Source organism: Vidua macroura, chromosome Z, assembly GCF_024509145.1.
Source record: "Vidua macroura isolate BioBank_ID:100142 chromosome Z, ASM2450914v1, whole genome shotgun sequence".
NCBI classification, from domain to species: domain Eukaryota; kingdom Metazoa; phylum Chordata; class Aves; order Passeriformes; family Viduidae; genus Vidua; species Vidua macroura.
In genome coordinates this window covers 45,981,317-45,999,884 of record NC_071611.1, presented here as the reverse complement: position 1 = coordinate 45,999,884, position 18,568 = coordinate 45,981,317, and the positions used below count along the sequence as shown (strand labels likewise).

Genomic DNA, 18,568 nt, shown 5'->3' with positions numbered 1-18,568 from the left:
TATGGATTTCTTCTCTGACTGCTCTAATCCCAAAGAAGTTATTGCACAAAAAGAGGTAGTACACTCAAAGTAATGATTTTTTTATGGCAGAATAGTCAATCAGCAAAACAAGAAAATATCAGTTACATACAAAATAAGAAATACCAGTAAAAACTTTTTCATATTGTATTTCCTCTGGGGAAAAAAATGTAGTTAGCTCCCACTGCCTGCAGGGCAGGTTTATGCTTTCAGGGCTAGCAAACACAACTGTTAGCACAATTTCTTTTTGTGATGCTTGGGAATTTCAGTCAAATAGGAGAAGTTTTTACTCTTTATTTATTTATTTATTCATTAGACTAACCCTATGTTCAGGAAAGGGAGGGAGCCAAGCCCAGCACTGGTTACTTCACATATAGATGGAAGCAACCAGTAGTACAAAGTTCAGGTAAGTATTAAATGCACTTATAATAAAGGCATGGAGGACTTCCAAAATGTAACACTTGCTGAATTAGTGCTAATTTTCATTCAATTTTAAGTGACTATACACAGGCAAAGGGACTTTTCTGCAGTTAGTCTCTCATACTGATATTTAAATGAAGCTAGTAAGTGGTAAATGCCTAATTTCCTCACAATTTCCACACAAAAAAAGGACAATTATGCATGGGTAATACCAATGCAAATAAGAAATGTGTGTATGAATAAAACTGACTTCAAAGCAGCCCCGAGTTGCTGGCAGTTCCTAACAAGCCAAGAGCATAAGTAAAGATACTGTCCTCTCAGCATGTAGAGCAGTTCACAAGCTAAACATCTGCATTACTGTAATGCAGATGCTGCATGTAATGCAGATGCTGCAAGAAATTCAACTACTGTAGCATCTGTTTTGCATTGTTAATGTCTCAACCAGGGTAAGGTTAAGGTTGAAAGGAACACATACAAGTCAGGAAAGTACCTTTTTATCCAAGTACATAAAGACACCAGGATAATGCTGCTTTCCCTCTTGGTGACTGAAGCCACTTTATTTCCTATCTGGCAGTTACTTGACACACACTTACCACAGACATTACAGTGGAGTAATACTTTAAGCCATCCTTCTGTTTTGAGTAAAAGGCAGATTTTATGACAGTGCAATGCGACACCACCTCTGCTTCAGTCACACTGCATTTATTCAGTGATACAATGACTGTTAGCTCCTTATGTTTCCAGGAGAGAATGGGACAAAAACTTTCAGCCTCACAGCATTTCAGTTAGTTTCTCTGCTTTTATTAACAAGCATATAATATTCATTGGCAAAACACTGGATACAAGCTTCACTATCATAAAATCAAAACATTAAGCATTAATCCCCAAAAGGCTTATTCAGACAAAACTAGCCACCAGTAGTACAGAAATTACACAGCAACACAAAGCATAAAAAATTGTAAACTTTTAAATGAAGCTAAGCCAAAAATATGGTTTTACACTCTGACGGTTACAGAATCTTTATTATGCCATATATGAGGATAAAAGGCTTAGTGGCTGTACTGGCTAATTGTCCCTTAACTGCAAAATGATCCTGTTTGCAGAAGGAAAGAATAAACTTTCCTTTTGTTCACATAAGTCACTTGAATTAAAGATTCCATCAAACCAATACTTTCTGTTTCAAACAGAAATAACAAAAATAGTTGAATATCAGTACTCAAAACTCAGGAGTTCTTCCTTCAGCCATACCTCTGTTTGAATGAATGATCCCATTGGTTTCTGTGGAACCATCCGGGTTATTAGTAAAGTTACCAATGTAAATGTTCATAGAATTGGACATTTAGTTCCTACCCTACCTCCAGGACATGGACAGGTCATTGTGGCTTCAAAAGATTTCCAAAACACTCTGAGTAGGATAAAATATGGAACAAATGGTAGAGTCATACCTTTAATTTGTATACAAATAAACAGGTAAAACATTACCTGTTGACTTGCCACAAGAGTCAAGTTCCTAAGTAATTTTTGTCCTGATTGCAAGTTTTGATGAGCGCAGAGATTGAAGCATTGTTCCATGTTCTTTAGTGTTGTTCTCTGCAGCTTTTTGTTCAAAAACGGATCTCAAGATCCAAGTAACAACTAATTATATCTTATGTAGGGAGACTTGTGTGTGAAACAAGTTCTGTTACCAACTTTAGGCAGACTAACTAAAATTGCATTCATGGTTTCAGTGAAACATCCAAACTGAAGTGATTACCTGAGGAAAAGTAGAAACTTGATTTTTCTGTTCAGTAAAGCCTTCTGTACAAAATGTGTATCTAAGATTCATCTCACTGATGTACAGACTGGTTGGCTTTTTCCTATTATATTTATCTCAATGTAATATGCAGAATGCTGTAAAATAGCAAGTTATATTTATCATCTAGTAGAAAAAAAAAATCTGTAAAACCTGTAAATCCCCTAGGACTGTGTTGTTATAAAGACAGTAAGAGCCAGATAAGCTTTCAAAGGCTCATAGCCTATTGGAAAAAATAGCACCATCATAGCTGTAGTCTGATGTTTTTTACGGTCCCATATCTCCTGAGTGACAGTGTTGTGTATACTATTGCACAACCAGTAGAAAAAAATATTCCCAGGTGTGACAGTACACAAATATACCAGACCTAACAATGGCACAAAACATTTTCAGATAGGCTGCAAGTCTTGTTGATTGCTTCTACAATTCACATTAAGGTTTCTTGCAAGATCGTTTATTTTAAAATATTGCTGACAGATAGTTCTTGTACTTACAGAAATTTTAAATCCCCCATTTCACTCTTGGAATAAAAAATGGAACAAAGCATAAAACACACACGCCCACCCCCAAATAACAGCCCCAAATAAAACTCCATTTGAACAAGTGAGAAAAGCCATCTACATTCCTTTTAAATGTAATGGTAAATAGATGCTACATTTAAACATACAATTTAAACATAAGCCTAATAAATGCATGTTTCAAACCTATTGCACAAAAGCATAAGTAATGCTCTTTATCCATACAAAACAAAAACATACAAATGAAAGCTAGCCAAACTCAATGTAAAAGGAAGAAGCTTGTAAAAACATCTTACAATTTCCATTTATATGTAAATAAAGCTGGACCACTAAAACCAAAGATACTTGGATGGTAAAATAAGACAGAAGGCTTAAAATAGAATAAATAATTTTATAAAGTTAAAATTTAAACCCCCAAATCTTATTTAAATTCAATATTATATATTCTATCTGAATTCTTTATTTTTAATGAAAGTATACTTAATGAGACTCTAAGCCCAGGTGATTCATCAGTCTCACTGCTGCTGAGGATAATGCAACAAGATACTTCCTTACTGCAACTCTTTACCAGCATAAGAAATTGTAAAAACTACTTCACAGTAATGGCATCTTCACAAAACCCAAAATCAACTACCATGACCTCATCAGGACTAAGAAATATCTATGGCCAAGTCCAAATTTCAGTTCAATTTTCAATAGTATCAGGGTTACTTTACCCAATATAATCTTGATATAAATTGTCTCTTAAGTGTCACAGAAATTAAACAAGGCTCTGACCCAAAGAAGACCTCGCTCTACACTGTAGTCTTTTAGTGAGACTAATGTATGGTACAGATACAGTCACACCATTCCTGAGGGCAATTTTTGTAGTGAAGATGTTATCACATGTGATTTAGAAAAACAACTAAGTAACTCTGGGGTTTTTTGTTGGTTTGGGGGTTTTTTTGTTTGGTTTTCTTTTTTTTTTTTTTTTTTTTTTTTGGTCTTTTTTTGGTTTTTTTTTTGTTTTGTTTTTCTGGGTTTTTTCCTGTTTTTTTTTTTTTTTTTACTGGTGTGTTTTTATCAGATTAAACACATTGCAAAAGCAGTTACACACAATTACAAGCAAAAACCCCAGCTATAGGTATTAATATTGGCTTGAATTTATGTATCCATATAAACAGAGTTTTCTATATACTGATAGCACCATAACAAATTCAAGTGATTCTAAATATGGTTATAAACTTATACGTTTTGTATTGTAAGTTGTTACAGCAAGAGATAGATTTGAAAGGCTTCTGAATTTGTGTGTTCGTAATTAATTTCTCAGTTGCTCAAGTACACAAGAAAGAAATGAAATCCCAAAGTACTTTAACAGCACTGCATCAATATCTAGTCATACAAAAGTTTTCTGCAGTACACACACTTGAGGTAGACAGATCTCATTTATATGTGTATATGTATATATAATTTTGTTTGTGTGTGTGTATATATATATATATATATATATTCTGATTAAGGTGGTTAATCAGAATGCTGTCTGGCAGCTTTAGTTTAATGTCTACATCAGGTGCAGCCACTGCGTGTATACTCTGGGTGCACAGAGCTGGGACCCTTACAGTCCTGTCCACATTCTCAGGACCTCAGTGGCAAAGCCAGACTCTTACTTACACTAGAACAGTAACAATCACGTAAGAAACAGCTCCAGAGAGGCCCAGTATATCAGCTTGTGTACACATCCATACCACCTGCATAGACTGCTTTCATGAAAAGTTTTAAAAATGGTAGACAGATGAACTTGTTTGTTCTTTTCTGCCAGATCAAGTAATGCTAAAGACAGAAAAAAAGCTGAAAATACAGAAACAGCAAGACAAAAATCAGAGCCAAATTTGATTCCATGAATCACAGACATGCACACGAACACCACACAAGAACCAGATGTGGAGTTCTGTGTAACCTAAACATTCAAATGCAGTTATCTTAGACTTTCACCCGCAAGGCCAGCAGCATGTGTGGCCTTTGTGTGGCTCTCCTTTCCAACTCCACAACTCAGGAGGCTCCCTTTCATTCTCTGCTCACATAGTTTTGTTTTTTTTTTTTTTCATTTCCTTCCTACTCACATCTGTGACTGTAATCAAAAAGGAGCCCTGTTGTCAAAGGTAAGCACAAGCAGCAGCAGAGCTGGGAAAGAAGAACTGAAGACTCCAGAGAGGAAATTAAGGGAAATGTGCTGAGGAAGGTACGCTTTGAAAAATCAAGAGGAAGAATACTTTAAATGCTTAGATAAATCTCTTATAGAATCACCTTCCGGTTACCAAGTAACACTTCCTAGCAGAAGAAGCAAAGGAGCACAGCAAGAGGAAGCAGGGCTTCTTATCCTAAGACAATTTATCAAAAAATAACAGGGTTTAATAATAGGAATAGCAACTAGCATTTTCAGCTGACAAGAAAACTCTCCCAAAAATTAGGTTAACTATTTCCAGCTGGCAGTAATACAGTGTTTTCAGTGACTTCACACCTGCACCAGACAAATGTTCTTACAATTGTACTGTGGATGATATATGGCAGATATAGCTTGCAGAAATCACTTTCAACTACAGTTTTTTAAAAGTCAATTCTTTCCAAAAGCCTTACAAAAAAAGTGCAGTGAGCCCTGCTAAGTGCCATTGAGGGTGCTTTCTATAACATACATAGTTACATGTGTATATAAATGTATGTACCCAAACATGTATTAATGTGTATTACCTAGCATCCATTAGGGCTGATGCAAGCAAAATTACTAGTTAAGGCCAAAAGGTGCTAAAATAATCTTGTCTTGACTCCCCTTCCTCCCCACCTTATGTAAGTTAGGAATTGCATTAAGAGCGCTATGGTTTCATAAGAAAACAGCTAAAGAAATTTAAAGCTGCCTGTAAGTTTTAATCAGTGAAATGAAAAATCTGCAATACTCTCAAAGTTGTCCAAGCGCCACTTTTTCAATAGCTAGTGATAGCAAATTTTCTCTAAATTAAAAACTGATTTCTGCAAGCCACAAATACAAAAGAATTATTTATTTTTTAAGAAATTCACAAATCTAGCACTTGTGAGTATTTGTCATTACGTGGTGCAAATTATACCATACCAAAATATATATCACAGCACATTAAAATCAACTGAAACTATTTCTATTAGTCTTACCAAATTAGCACGTATACAGAAGTATCAAAACTTTATTAAAACACAAGGTGAGGAGAGCAATAACTGGGCAAAAATGACAAATTTACTGGTTTGCCAGATTTTCTTAAGTTTTCAATGCAGCATAATAAATTATCACCAGTCGCTGTATTATCAGGTATGTTCAATGCTCTACAGAATAATTTGAATAAAGCCAATGCAATCAGGCACACTATATAAGACAATAACACTTTGCAAAAATATAGTTTTTAAAGATTTAGAATGCGAGAAGTAACTAAATGCAACTTGGTGTCAAAAGCAACATATTTATATCACCCCACAACACTCAAACTTTTTTCTGTGTGTAACTGTAAGAGACAAATCAGGCGGAGCTACATGGAACTGTGAAGTGTTTTCAGTATCTGTAAACTTAATGCTGGTAGTGTCATGCTGAGTTGAAACTTCTTTCTTCCATACAAAAAAAGTATAAATATTGTCTGCCCAGAAGTCTAGGTGACACATCGCTAGAAGAAATATTCAGGACAGCCCACTATGAAAGCCCTCCAGTCTTCCAAAATTATTCAGCTGGTTTGTGTCATGTGATTAGTGATGCACTAAGAAGGTGCCAGATGATAGTCTCTGCAAAAAGCTCTGTCCAGAAGGACAATAAAGTTCCCTTACAGCAAGTCCATTTTGGGTCTATAATGTAGCAGTAGAGGTGCTTTCTGCAAGACAGAAATACCAGTAAGTTAAGAAACAAATCTGGAACTAATCTGTTCAGTAGGGAAAACTTCTGTGTCATAAACTAAAGCTTCAATTAAAGACAAGAACACTATCTGATCTGTCAAAAATTCACCAAGACAAAGAAGTCATCTGTGGGACTCAAACAAGTGATAAAGAACCCTTTCCCCTTTATCTCAGGAGCAGATCTGTTTATCTTTGAAAACTCCTTGAAGTAAGAGATGTCTAGAAAGCAGCATTAGAGTATGTGGTACCTCACGTTTAACAGCTCTCACTTGATTCCTCTTCTGTGAAAGCATATGTTGATTTTTTTACGAATAGGCAAACTTCTAACAACCACAACATCCTGCACCATGGACTTTGTGTCTCATAAAAACAACTACTTCAGCTTGTTTGTTCTGGACCTTCTATGTCTCAGTTCCATCTTACATCCACCACTTCTTTCACTTGGGGAGGCAGTTTACAGTTCTGCTTTCCACATGACTCACAATTACACAGATCTCTCACAGGTGAAGAGCAAAATGTACAGATGCACATTCAGTTTGATGCTCATGTCTGGTTCTCTTTGCTACACCACAAAACCCTAACGTTTGCATTATATCCTTTTATCTATACCTACATTCAACTTCAGGTGTCTGTCACTCAGAACTGTAAAGACTTCATCCAATACTTTATCATCAATCTGTCACTAACCAAATTAATGACAATGATGTCACTGCACTGGTAATGAACTACTCAAATCCATTTCCAGGTCATTCAGAAACACCCTATGAAACAGATTCCAGCAAGATTCCACATGTGACATTTCTGTATTTTTAACACACATTGACTTTATCCTGTGACTCTTACACATGTCAATTATTTTGCAATTCCAAGATAGAAAAATGCTTCTTTACTCCTCTTCTAGATATGCATCCAAAGCCACTGAGTGATTTCTCCTCAGTGTACACTGTATGCTCAGAATGTGTTGCTGTTGCATTACAAATACAAACTTCTAGTTCCAGTAATTCCATGTACACATATACTGACTCTTTTCGGTGTTGACTTCCCTCCTAAGTGTTCAGTTTTGTTATTCATTCTTACTGCCTGAAGGGGTTAAAAATAATACTTTTTGTAGCTTCTACTTCCTCTGACAGACTTGATAACAATTTGACAGCTAATGCAGTGTTCTCTTTTCTCTTGCAATGAATACTTAATTCTCCTTTCCTTCATTTACTGGAAACAAATAAATAAATACTTGGTATCTAAGAATACTATAGTAAATATTCATAAAAATACCCTCTATAAAGGTATACCGCAGTATAGTTCCAAATTATCACTATTTTATAAGAATTTTATTTGGCCACCTCATGATTTACATTGAATCACTGTGTCATACCTTAAATCTCCATCTAGTAACAACTACAAACTTGAGCGTATGGTCCTTGCCAAGAATCTCTTCATTGCATAATATGTCCAGCTGACAAAATAAAGGTGACAGTTAATTCATTGGGACCCAGTGCACCAAACATATTTCACATAATACTACACATATGACAAGACTTTCTTCTCTTAAGATACTGGAGCTGGTAATCCTGAAGTTGCCCTGCAGACAAAAATCATACCAGGAAAGAAAAGATAACATTTGTTCTCAACATAAAGAACTGAAAGACCATGTCAATGCCTGCCTAAGAAATATAGTATGATATTGATTTAATGTTTATCTTCCAAGCAGTACTAAGGTCCTTTCCTGAAAGCTTTACATGCCTTTAAAAAGGTTGAATACATGAACAAGGGGACAAAAATATCAAAGAGAGCTGTTATTTAGCATACTATGATTTTTTTTTTAGCTAACACCAGTCAGGTAGCATTGTTACAAGGACAGACTTTTATTAAAAAACACTGTCTGCCATATACTTATATGCTATATTTACAGGGTTTTACAGATACTCAACAAGTATTTTTTGTTTTCTATCTCTGCTTTAAAAATCTTGATATTAGAAACAGGGAAGATCTCAACATAAAAGCAGGAGGATCATATGACTACTAATCAGCTGAACTACAATATCTGAACTTGAACTAAAAACAGGGAATATGTATGAAAACAGCAAGTTCCACCAAGGTGGCTTATGTTACAATGCTTTACTCCATAGCCCAGAAAGGTCTGAATGTGCATGCAGTCTACTTACATGGCAGTAACTCAAACCTGGAATAGTCTGTATCAAGCAACCAAGTAATTACAAGCTCAAATTTTCCTTCTATGTTACTTGGTACTGGTACAACAATTACACAACCATTTATGTACTTTTTAAGAAGGCAGAAAGGGGTAACAAAGAAATAAACAGTACTCCAGGAAAGTTCAGTAGAAAGAAGTAGATTTTTAAGTCACATCTTGGCACACTGCATTGGAGGGCTTACATATACCAAAGAATATATTAAAATATATTACCAAAAGAATATATTTAAAAAAAAACCTTTTGAACAATCCTTGTAGCTATGTGGCTGCTGGGCTAAAGCCAGGAATCAACCACCTCTGAGCTAGCTGAGGACAAGACGGGATACATGGTTTTGTTTCAAGAAGACTGGCAGAGTTTGGGGATATACTTGAACCATAAGATAAAGAGAGTGTTAGTTTGAAGTGTACAGAAGCTATGAAGGAAAAGTGACAGAGATGCAAATTGGCTGTTGACAAGTTCGAGCAGCAAGGTGTTGACACACTGGTCTAGAAAGCAGATGATCTGATTTGGATGAAATGTCTTAATAAAATTCAGTGAATGGGTGTCATAATATGGAATTGAGAGATGTCACACCGAGAGTCAACTGAGATGTCCAGAAACTGTTACCAAGATCCAGCCAAGTGATAAACAGGGGCTATATTCAAAGTTTGCCACTTTTAATTTTTGAATCTGGTCTAGGAGAAGTTCAAAATATTGCCTTTCCTTCTGTACCTTTCAACTTAAATTATTCCCATGATACCCTGCAAAGACTGGTTGTGGTAGGCAGCAACTTCAGATTGAGTTTCACTAAGAGCACAGAAAAGAACAATGTATTTGTGCTGCTTTCTCTTCAACTAGGCTTCAGTGTTGAAGTGTTGGTTTCTGTCTGGCCCCTGTAGAGTGCAAACGCTGGGGATAAACTCAACTACAATCTACCAAACAAATCATCTTGCCAGAGTCCATTTCAACACATGTGGAAGCACACAACCAAGCCTTTTTGCTCAACTATCTATAAATGCACATGAAAAGATGCACTGCAAACTAAGTGGAAAGTCCTGTACAGACCCAAGAAAGGACAAGAAAATCAGTATATAACATATAATTCAAGAAGCAGTGTATACTTCTGTTTTCTGAAAATAAAATCAGAATAAAAGACATCCTTTTGCAAAGGAACAAACTCACCCCTTTCAAGTTCTCATATCTGTAAGCTTATTTTTTAAAATTAAAATATTACCTCATTAAAGGAAGAAAGGTTGAGTTTTTTGGCAATAAACTTCTTTAGATGCAAGACTGTTGCTTGTGCAGAGCAACGAATCCATTTTCGTTTCAATCCACGCAGTTTGCTGCTATTGCACTCCAAGCAGATGCTTACCTTCAGGAACAGGCAAAAAATCAAGAGTTGGCTGCAATAATTTTCTGCAGTCCCCCTTATGTACTCCACATGTAGTTTTTATTAATCCAATATAGTGAACTACAGTACTAGTGTTCTTTAAACTGAAACGCCTATTAAGAAAATCACATTTTCTAAGATTTCATAAGCTGAGGGGTAAGTAATAAGACAAAAATGTTCAAGTAGTAATTTTTGATGTTGGAACAAGGCTGCTTCAGTCCAAATTCATAGGTTGTCAATAGCTTAAGAGGACCATATGTTAAAAGTTAGAGCAAGAAAACAGTAAGAAAACCATTGTCAATTCTTAATGATTGCTTCTAACTTAATTTCTTACAGTTAATGCAACTGCTAATCTAGTTTAATTTTAGTATGTTTAAAAAGAACGAATACAAGTGATATGACAAGTATTTCCAATTCTCACTTCTTTTCCCATCCAGCTATTCATTACTGTCTAAACCCTTTGTGATGGTATGCTTGTACAAGTACAATCCCTTTGAAAATTCTCTTACATGACAACTGAGAGGAAAATTAACCCAAGCTAAAGTTACTCTGGACACACATAATCAGAAAACATAAAAGGTATGGCTTGTTTATACCAAAGGAGTTTTCACCTTCAAACAAGCTTTGTGTTTAGAACTTAACAGTGGGCTTCCCTGCTTTTATGATATTTTTATGATACAGGAGCTAATACTGACTTAGTATTAAAGGCTGAAAACAAAATATATAGTAAGTTAGTAAGAGTGCTGTTAAGGAAACCTGTCTGACCATCCAGGAGCCACTCTGGCAGTCACATTCACACCACCTAAGCTGAGACTGAAGCCCCTTCACAGCTACACCCCTCACACTCACATTCAGACTAGGATTCCTTACCAGCTCAACCCCAGGTTTCCCACAGCAGATTCTCAGACATCCAGGTCCTTCAAATAGCTAATCATGGTGCAGTAAATAAATAACAACAGCTCAGGCTGGTGCCCCTGAGAAGGGGCCCTGAACAAAGGAACCCCTGGGCTTTCGTACCCTCACAGCACCAAAGTCTGGGGGTCTCAGCTCCTGCTGTGTCTCAGTGTCCAGTCCCCAGGCTGGTGCCACAGGTCCCTGTGCCCTTTCTTGTGCCAAGGGTCGGTAGTTCATGGCCTCTTGCCTCTGGCTCTCATCCAGAGCTCAGCCTGCAGCTCTCACTGCAACTGCATCCTGAGCTAACTGCACTGAATGTGTTAACAGTGCCAGAGGTTTAATTCCTAATTATCAATACACATTCAGTGTATTTCCTAATTATCAATACATTAACGTATCATGGTAACACTGGGGTACACTCCTGTAGAAGGTGGAAGATTACATGAATTTGTTTGACAGCAAACTTTGAAGACTCATAAACAGTCAGAACTATAAAGACATTTGCATAAAAATTTGAACATATTCTCTATTCCTGCCAAAAGCCAAAGGTAAAACCTCATGCTTACAAAAAAGCATTGCCCAAACTGCAACATGTTTGTATCAGAGAACAGAAAAAGTAGCTTGAAAGAAGCTTATTTTCTTCTCTTTTAGATTATCAAAGTTACCTTTCCAAAACACAACAGCTAAAACACAAGATAAAACTAGAGCATGCCCTATGAGCCCACCTGTTCATCACTTCGATGGTAGTCATTATCTTCTTCCTGTTTTTCTTCTGAAGTTTCTTTATTTATATTTTCATCTGCTTTAGTTTCACCTTAGATAAAAAAGCCCAGATATATGGGATACATATATATTATTTTCATATATAAACCCCAGATATACTCAGCAGCAGCTTACAGTGCTAATACAATTAAAACAGCACATTTCAGGACCGCAGTATAGAAAAAGCTTTGCTATTCCCAAATTGTGCTTATCGGCTCAAGCAACACTTGGAGGCAACAGCCCATGACATGAAAGAGAACACCTATGGAGTTCAGCTGCTAGCAGCCCAAAGGCTGGGTCATTTCACAGTTCCCATGTGGGCACTACTATGGAGACCAACTTTTGCCACAAGCAACATGCTATTAACAGCTAAAACCAAAAATTCTGTGCACAAATAACGGACAAGGCAACAATCCTATGCTGACTCTATTCCTCACTGTTAGGAAACAATTATGACTGTAATATACCCACTGGGCACATACTCACAACAGATCTGTTTATCAGTTTACTCTATGTCACCCACCAAAGACAGAATAAATAAAGGACTATTTACCATTTCGATGAGAATCTAGATGCTGTTTTGTAGAACATGTCTCCCCTTTGATGTCCCCTGGAACTTCCATGCCCAGTTTGTGATAAAACTCCCTTTGCTTTTTCATTTCCGCTGTTTAAAATTGCAAATATTAATCCCTATAATAAAGTTCTAATGCAATATTTATGAAGTTATTCCAAATCCCTTCCCACTTAAGGATTGCCAACAAGTGGTGGTGGTGTCATTATTTACTGTCTTCTATCCCTCCTATCGCATCAAGTTATGTCTAATCTTATTTTTCAGAATTACAAAAGCATAAAGTTATCTGTATAATTACTACTATATTATTATTACTATATGTAATAAGGTAGTAAGAGTGCTGTTAAGGAAACCTGTCTGACCATCCAGGAGCCACTCTGGCAGTCACATTCACACCACCTAAGCTGAGACTGAAGCCCCTTCACAGCTACACCCCTCACACTCACATTCAGACTAGGATTCCTTACCAGCTCAACACCAGGTTTCCCACAGCAGATTCTCAGACATCCAGGTCTTATTTTTCAGAATTACAAAAGCATAAAGTTATCTGTATAGTTACTACTATATTATTACTGCTAGAATGAGATGGAATTTAAAATACTAATTTTAAATTAGCAGCTAATTTTGAATATTCCCCATTTTGAATATGACCGTATTTCAGTCAAAACACTGCTTTTGAATTTTTATTCATGGTTCTGATTTTCAATATCCCAAAAATAATTTTTAAGTACCTGTTTAATCACACTGATATTTGAAAATGCTCTGGTTAAAAAGCAGCTTCAATAGATTAAAATACTCCATTTAAATGAAAGCTTTAACATACATTGAGACAAAAAGCACTGAGCAATATTTACAAAGTATTTCTTTAGTTTAACAGATCTAGTGTCAAAGAGGATTATGAAAACAGTAATTGAAAGTTCTCTAATAAGAAAGAACTCTCAAAATAGCAGAAACCAAAAGCATTTTAAAATTGCATTTTACCTCTGAGAATTCTAGAAAGCTTGCACAACAGGTATACAGTTTAACAAAAACAAATTAGAGTTATGATATGGCAACATTCAAAAGCTGAATGACTGTTCTGCTTTACGTAATTCTGCTTTTGGAAGAAACATCCCATATTGCCTCCCACCACCCCCACACTGAGTTGCTGCTAGTACAGGTATGAAATTAAATTAATTGCTAAAAATTACACAAGTGAAAGAGTCTGATTTTCCACTATATTTTTTCTCAGTTGCCCCCCCGCCCCTTTTTTCATCACTTGAAACTTTCTTTATTTTTAGTATCAAAGAAGTGTGTGCAAACTGACCTTTAAAAAGGTCACACCACAACTTACCTTCTTGGAGGCCTGGCACAAGTTTGTAAACAATATCTTGCATTGTTCTGTCATGACTAGCAAGGAAAAAAACAACAAAAAACCAAAAACAAAATCAAAAGCTTAAGTTCACGATCTTGATTGAAAACATTTCTCTTCAAAAAGTTCCAGTACTAACCATATGCAAAAATCTCTAAATTCACCTAAGAAGAATTTTACTTCTCAATCAGTATTTCTATCAAACCAGAAAGAACACCAACACAAAGAAATTATGAAAAAGTACAAGCTAAGACAGAAAACAAATGGAAGTTTGAGAAAGACTAGGCTGTAGAAGAATTCACCCCACTGAGTATGTCCTTCTGCACCAAGACAAGTATGTCAGCAATAATCTAAAATTCTTTTTTCACTTAGAGATAAACTAATTTTTATTACAAAAGAATCAATAATAGCTTGTTTCTCACCCCTATAGACTAATTTCTCACATTTCTACATTAGTTATCGTTACTAGGATTCTTCTAAAATCCATGAGACCAGTTCACTGAAGAAGACCACAACAACTAAATTTTACTTTTTTTTAAAAAAAGGACAAAGTAACTGTGAGAAACATAGCTAAGTAGTCTGTAGAGGTAGTGTGGCTCAAATGAAAAAAAGGTAATAATCCCACTGCAAGTAGAACTGTAGGGCCAGTTAAGATTCTAAACTTTAATCCCCAGCTCACCTAGAAAAATTCTGTTCTAGTCTAAAATAAGTTATGATCTCAAAAAAATTAAATATTACATTAAATTACAATTAAGAAATAGTATAAAAAGCACTTCAAGTGTCTGCCTTGGCTGCTGCAATGTCATTACCTCCAAAGTGTCTGCAGTATCAAGTCCTGATTCGGACTTGAACAGAAAAGGCTTACAAGACTAGTCTCAGGCTTCTCATCACCTGACATGAGCACTTCACAGCAGTGGAGATCAGTAACCAAGTACAGAAATGGTGACAAATCAAGACATTTACAAAGAGTAATTACAATATTCTAAGTAGCACTACAACAAGATTAAGAATATCACTTATCCTAAATTAATGTCATTTTCACCAGTAGCAATCCCATTTGTACTGGCTGGGATTATGAAGTGTCACATATGGACTGCATACACATTGCCAAAATTATTTGAACAAAAATATGTAAGTAAGACATCACCATTAAATGAGACGTGACAATTTGGGGGTGATGATCTTTAAGGTCCCAAAGAATTTAAGATTCTATGATGCTATTTAACAGTATTTAGAAATGTAAACAAGGAGACACATTTGGTTTACCTATTTTTTGAACAGAGATGAATAGGAGTTTAAATTTCCATTTTCAAACACCTTGTGAAACTCCAGACTGTCAATTATTTTTTAAAAAAGATAAATAAATATATCCAAAAGTAGGCTGGACAAAGACTGTTTCAGTTTCAGTGGGGCAATATTTTACAACTAGGTTAAGCAGCTTACTTAAGCTAAAGTGTATTCAACAATAAAAAACAAATAACAAATTGCCTTCTAGCTGTTGTCAATATCATGTTGTTTCCTGGCCCCTTTTTGCACAAAAAACAGGTTTTTGAACCAGGGCAAACATATTGTCTTACATGTCATTTATTCATTCTTGCCTATTTGCATGTACCTGTCCCTTTAATTACAGGAGTATGAGTGTATTATATAAATGTGGATACAGCATACTTAGTTTCAGGCTCCTGAATAAGGATGAGCTTGAGCAATATAAGTGTGTATAGAACATTGACAGTTTTCTGTAGAACAGCAATCAGACTCATTTGATAAAACCATTGTTTCAGATATTGTTATGGAAGTGAGAAAGGCACATTGAAAAATGCTATGAACAAACAAAAGTTCTTTATAATGGAAGACAAAACACTACTTGATAGGCAACAGCTAATGCAGGCACACCATTACCATGTATTTTCATCAGCAGGAGTAAAATGGAAAGAAAGCATTCAAATAAAAAGAAAGAGAATGCATTTTCTGACAAGAAAAGGGGGAAAAAAACCCAAAAAAATACTTAGTGAACATGCAATTTGACTATGCAAATGCAGATGGAAAATAAGGAGGTGACTGGCAACAGCCAGCATGGCTTTCACTATGAGGAAACCGTGTCTGACAAATTTGGTGGTCTTCTATGATGAGGTTACAGAGACAGTGGATGAGGACAGGGTGAGTCATGGCATCTACCTGGACTTGTGCAAAGCATTTGATGCTGTCCTGCACAACAGCTTTGTCCCTAACTGGAGACATGGATTTGACTAATGCAGTGCTTGTTGGAGAAGGAATGGGCTGGATGGCTGCACTCAAGAGTTGTGATCAACAGTTCAATGTCCAAGAGGAGATTAGTCACAAGTGCTGTCTCTCGGGGCCAGTACTGGGACCAACACTGTTTAACATCTTTGTCAGCGACAGTGGGATTGAGGGCACCCTCAGCAAATTTGCCAGTGACACCAAGCTGTGTGGGGCAGTGGACATGCTGGAAGGAAGGAATGCTGAGGAGGTGGGTCCATGTGAAGCTCAAAGTTCCACAAGGTCCTGCACCTGGATTGGGGTAATCCCAAGCACAAATATAGGCTGGGCAGAGAAGTGATTGAGAGCAGCTCTGAGGGGAAGGACTTGGGGGTATTAGCAAATGGAAAAATCAACATGACCTGGCAATGTGCACTTGTAGTCCAGAAAGCCAACTGCAACCTGGGCTGCATCAAAAGAAACTCAGCAGCAGATGGAAGCAGGTGATTCTATCCTTCTACTCTGCCTGCAGAAGCCCCCATCTAGACCACTGCTTTCAGCTCTGGGGCCCTCAAATAAGAAGGACGTGGACCTGTTGGACTGAGTCCAGAGGAATTGATGAGAGGGATGGACCTCCTCATCTGTGAAGACAAGCTGATAGAGTTGGAGCTGTAGAGCTTGGAGAAGGAAGATTGCAGGGAACCCTCAGAGCAGCCTTCCAGTAGATGCAGGGAAACCAAAAGAAGGCTGGAAATAGACTTTTTACACAGGCATGTAGTCATAGGATAAGGGGGAATGGTTTTAAACTAAAAGATGACAGATATAGGTTAGATAATAGGTTGAAATTCTTCAGTGAGAGTGGCAAGGCTGGAAGAGGTTGCCCAGAGAAGTTGTGCATACCCCACACCCAGAAAGGGGAGGGGGGATGAGGTTCAGTCCAGGCTTCATGGAACTTCCGAGAAACCTGGTCTAGGTAAAAGGTGTCCCTGCCCACAGCAGTGTTTTTGGAACTAGATGATCTCAAAGGTCCCTTCCAACCCAAACCATTTTATGATGATTCTATGACATTTTATCTGCTCCTACAACCTAAGTAGACCTTTGAAAGATTAACTGAACAATAAAGCTGAAAATTATTTCTCTTATTACTGTCAGACACTGAAAAGCACTGTTCAACTGAGACTGATTTTTGATAATTTTGTAAAACTGTAATTCCTACAAATGTTTCATATATATAATTTTTACAACCCAAGCATACAAAATGAAGAATGACTATATCCCATTAAAAATCACACAGAAATTAAACATTTGAGTATACAGTTCACTTTTTTGTAGGTCTGGGACAAGCTGCCATTCTAAGGCCATGCAAACTCATAGCTGAAGTTTCATCCTGTATCTCCTGCTCAATCTCCTTCATACTTCTTTTTCAATGTTTAACATGCATCAGCATGTTAATAATAAGCAAGAATGAAAATTTTGAGAGAAGCTGTACTGTATCAAAAGGGATGAACCAGTCTAGAGTGAAGCTACTTTACTTGCATTTCTGCTTTTATACTTACCCAATATACTGTAATGGGTGGCTCTGATGTATAACAATCCTACAGGTTGGACAGGTGTTATTTTCCTCCAAATATTTCACTAGGCAGCTTCTACAGACTAGTAAAAAAGACATTCACAATTAAAAAGAAATAAAAGTAGCATAAGAGAAGTCTGGTTTTATACAGTCACAGAATGCACATTACTGACATTCACATGAAGTTCATTTTTCTATATCATATGTGCATGATGTCTAATCTTGCAGAATACAGTTTCCAGTACCTTTCATAAATTTTCCTGATACAGGAAAAGGATGCACTAGAATTAAAGCATCCACACCTATCAAAACACAGTATCCAAAACAAAATATCACTTCAAAATTTACTAGAACAATTTCTAGCGGGTCAACATTCAGTTTGCATGGATGACATTACAGGAACTATTTGCCATTAAGATACTAAACAAAACGTATTTGCTTTGACCACGGCCACATACAGAACAAGTGTGTGTGATGGCAACACACAAAAAGAATAACAGAGATAGTCCTGACAGTCAGGTGAAATCCCTGGTGACTAGAAAAAGGGAAACATTGCTTCCACTTTTAGGAAGTGGTATAAAGGGAGAGACCTGGAAATCACCAACCTGTCTGCCTTAACTCTGTGCCTGGGAAGATCATGGAGTAGATCTTCCTAGAAGCTCTGCTAAGGCATGTGGAGGACAGGGAGGTGACTCCAGACAGCCAGCACAGCTTCACCAAGGACTCTGAGCAACTTGATGCCCATTGCAGTGGTGATGCATTAGGTAACTTTTATAGGTCCCTTCCAACCCAAAGCATACTGTGATATCTAAAACATCATCCCATATTAGCACATCTTCCAGCTTGGACTAGGTAACCACTAACCCCTCCTAAAATGAACTGATCACAAGTTAGCTAATGTTCTGGCAGGTTTCAGTCTGAGCACAGCATCCAAATAAATGCCACTAGATGCCTTATGAATTGTGCTGCAGCCATCTAGGTTCTTTTTTCTGGGGTC

The 18,568-nt window shown here is 36.7% G+C and overlaps 1 protein-coding gene across 5 annotated transcripts in view; it reads right to left on the bottom strand.

Annotated features, from left to right (window-relative positions):
- Positions 1-1,223: 1,223 nt before the first annotated feature.
- Positions 1,224-18,568, bottom strand: part of PCGF3 (polycomb group ring finger 3) — a 55,700-nt gene continuing 38,355 nt past the window's right edge. For all 5 annotated transcript variants that reach the window (XM_054003015.1, XM_054003019.1, XM_054003020.1 and 2 more), the window contains 7 exons: positions 17,558-17,654; positions 13,767-13,822; positions 12,416-12,526; positions 11,826-11,914; positions 10,051-10,188; positions 8,000-8,080; positions 1,224-6,605 (listed from right to left, as the gene is read on the bottom strand). In XM_054003015.1, coding sequence (XP_053858990.1) covers positions 6,558-6,605; positions 8,000-8,080; positions 10,051-10,188; positions 11,826-11,914; positions 12,416-12,526; positions 13,767-13,822; positions 17,558-17,654 — 620 coding nt within the window. In that variant the 3' untranslated portion in view covers positions 1,224-6,557. The remainder of the gene's footprint in view (positions 6,606-7,999; positions 8,081-10,050; positions 10,189-11,825; positions 11,915-12,415; positions 12,527-13,766; positions 13,823-17,557; positions 17,655-18,568) is intronic.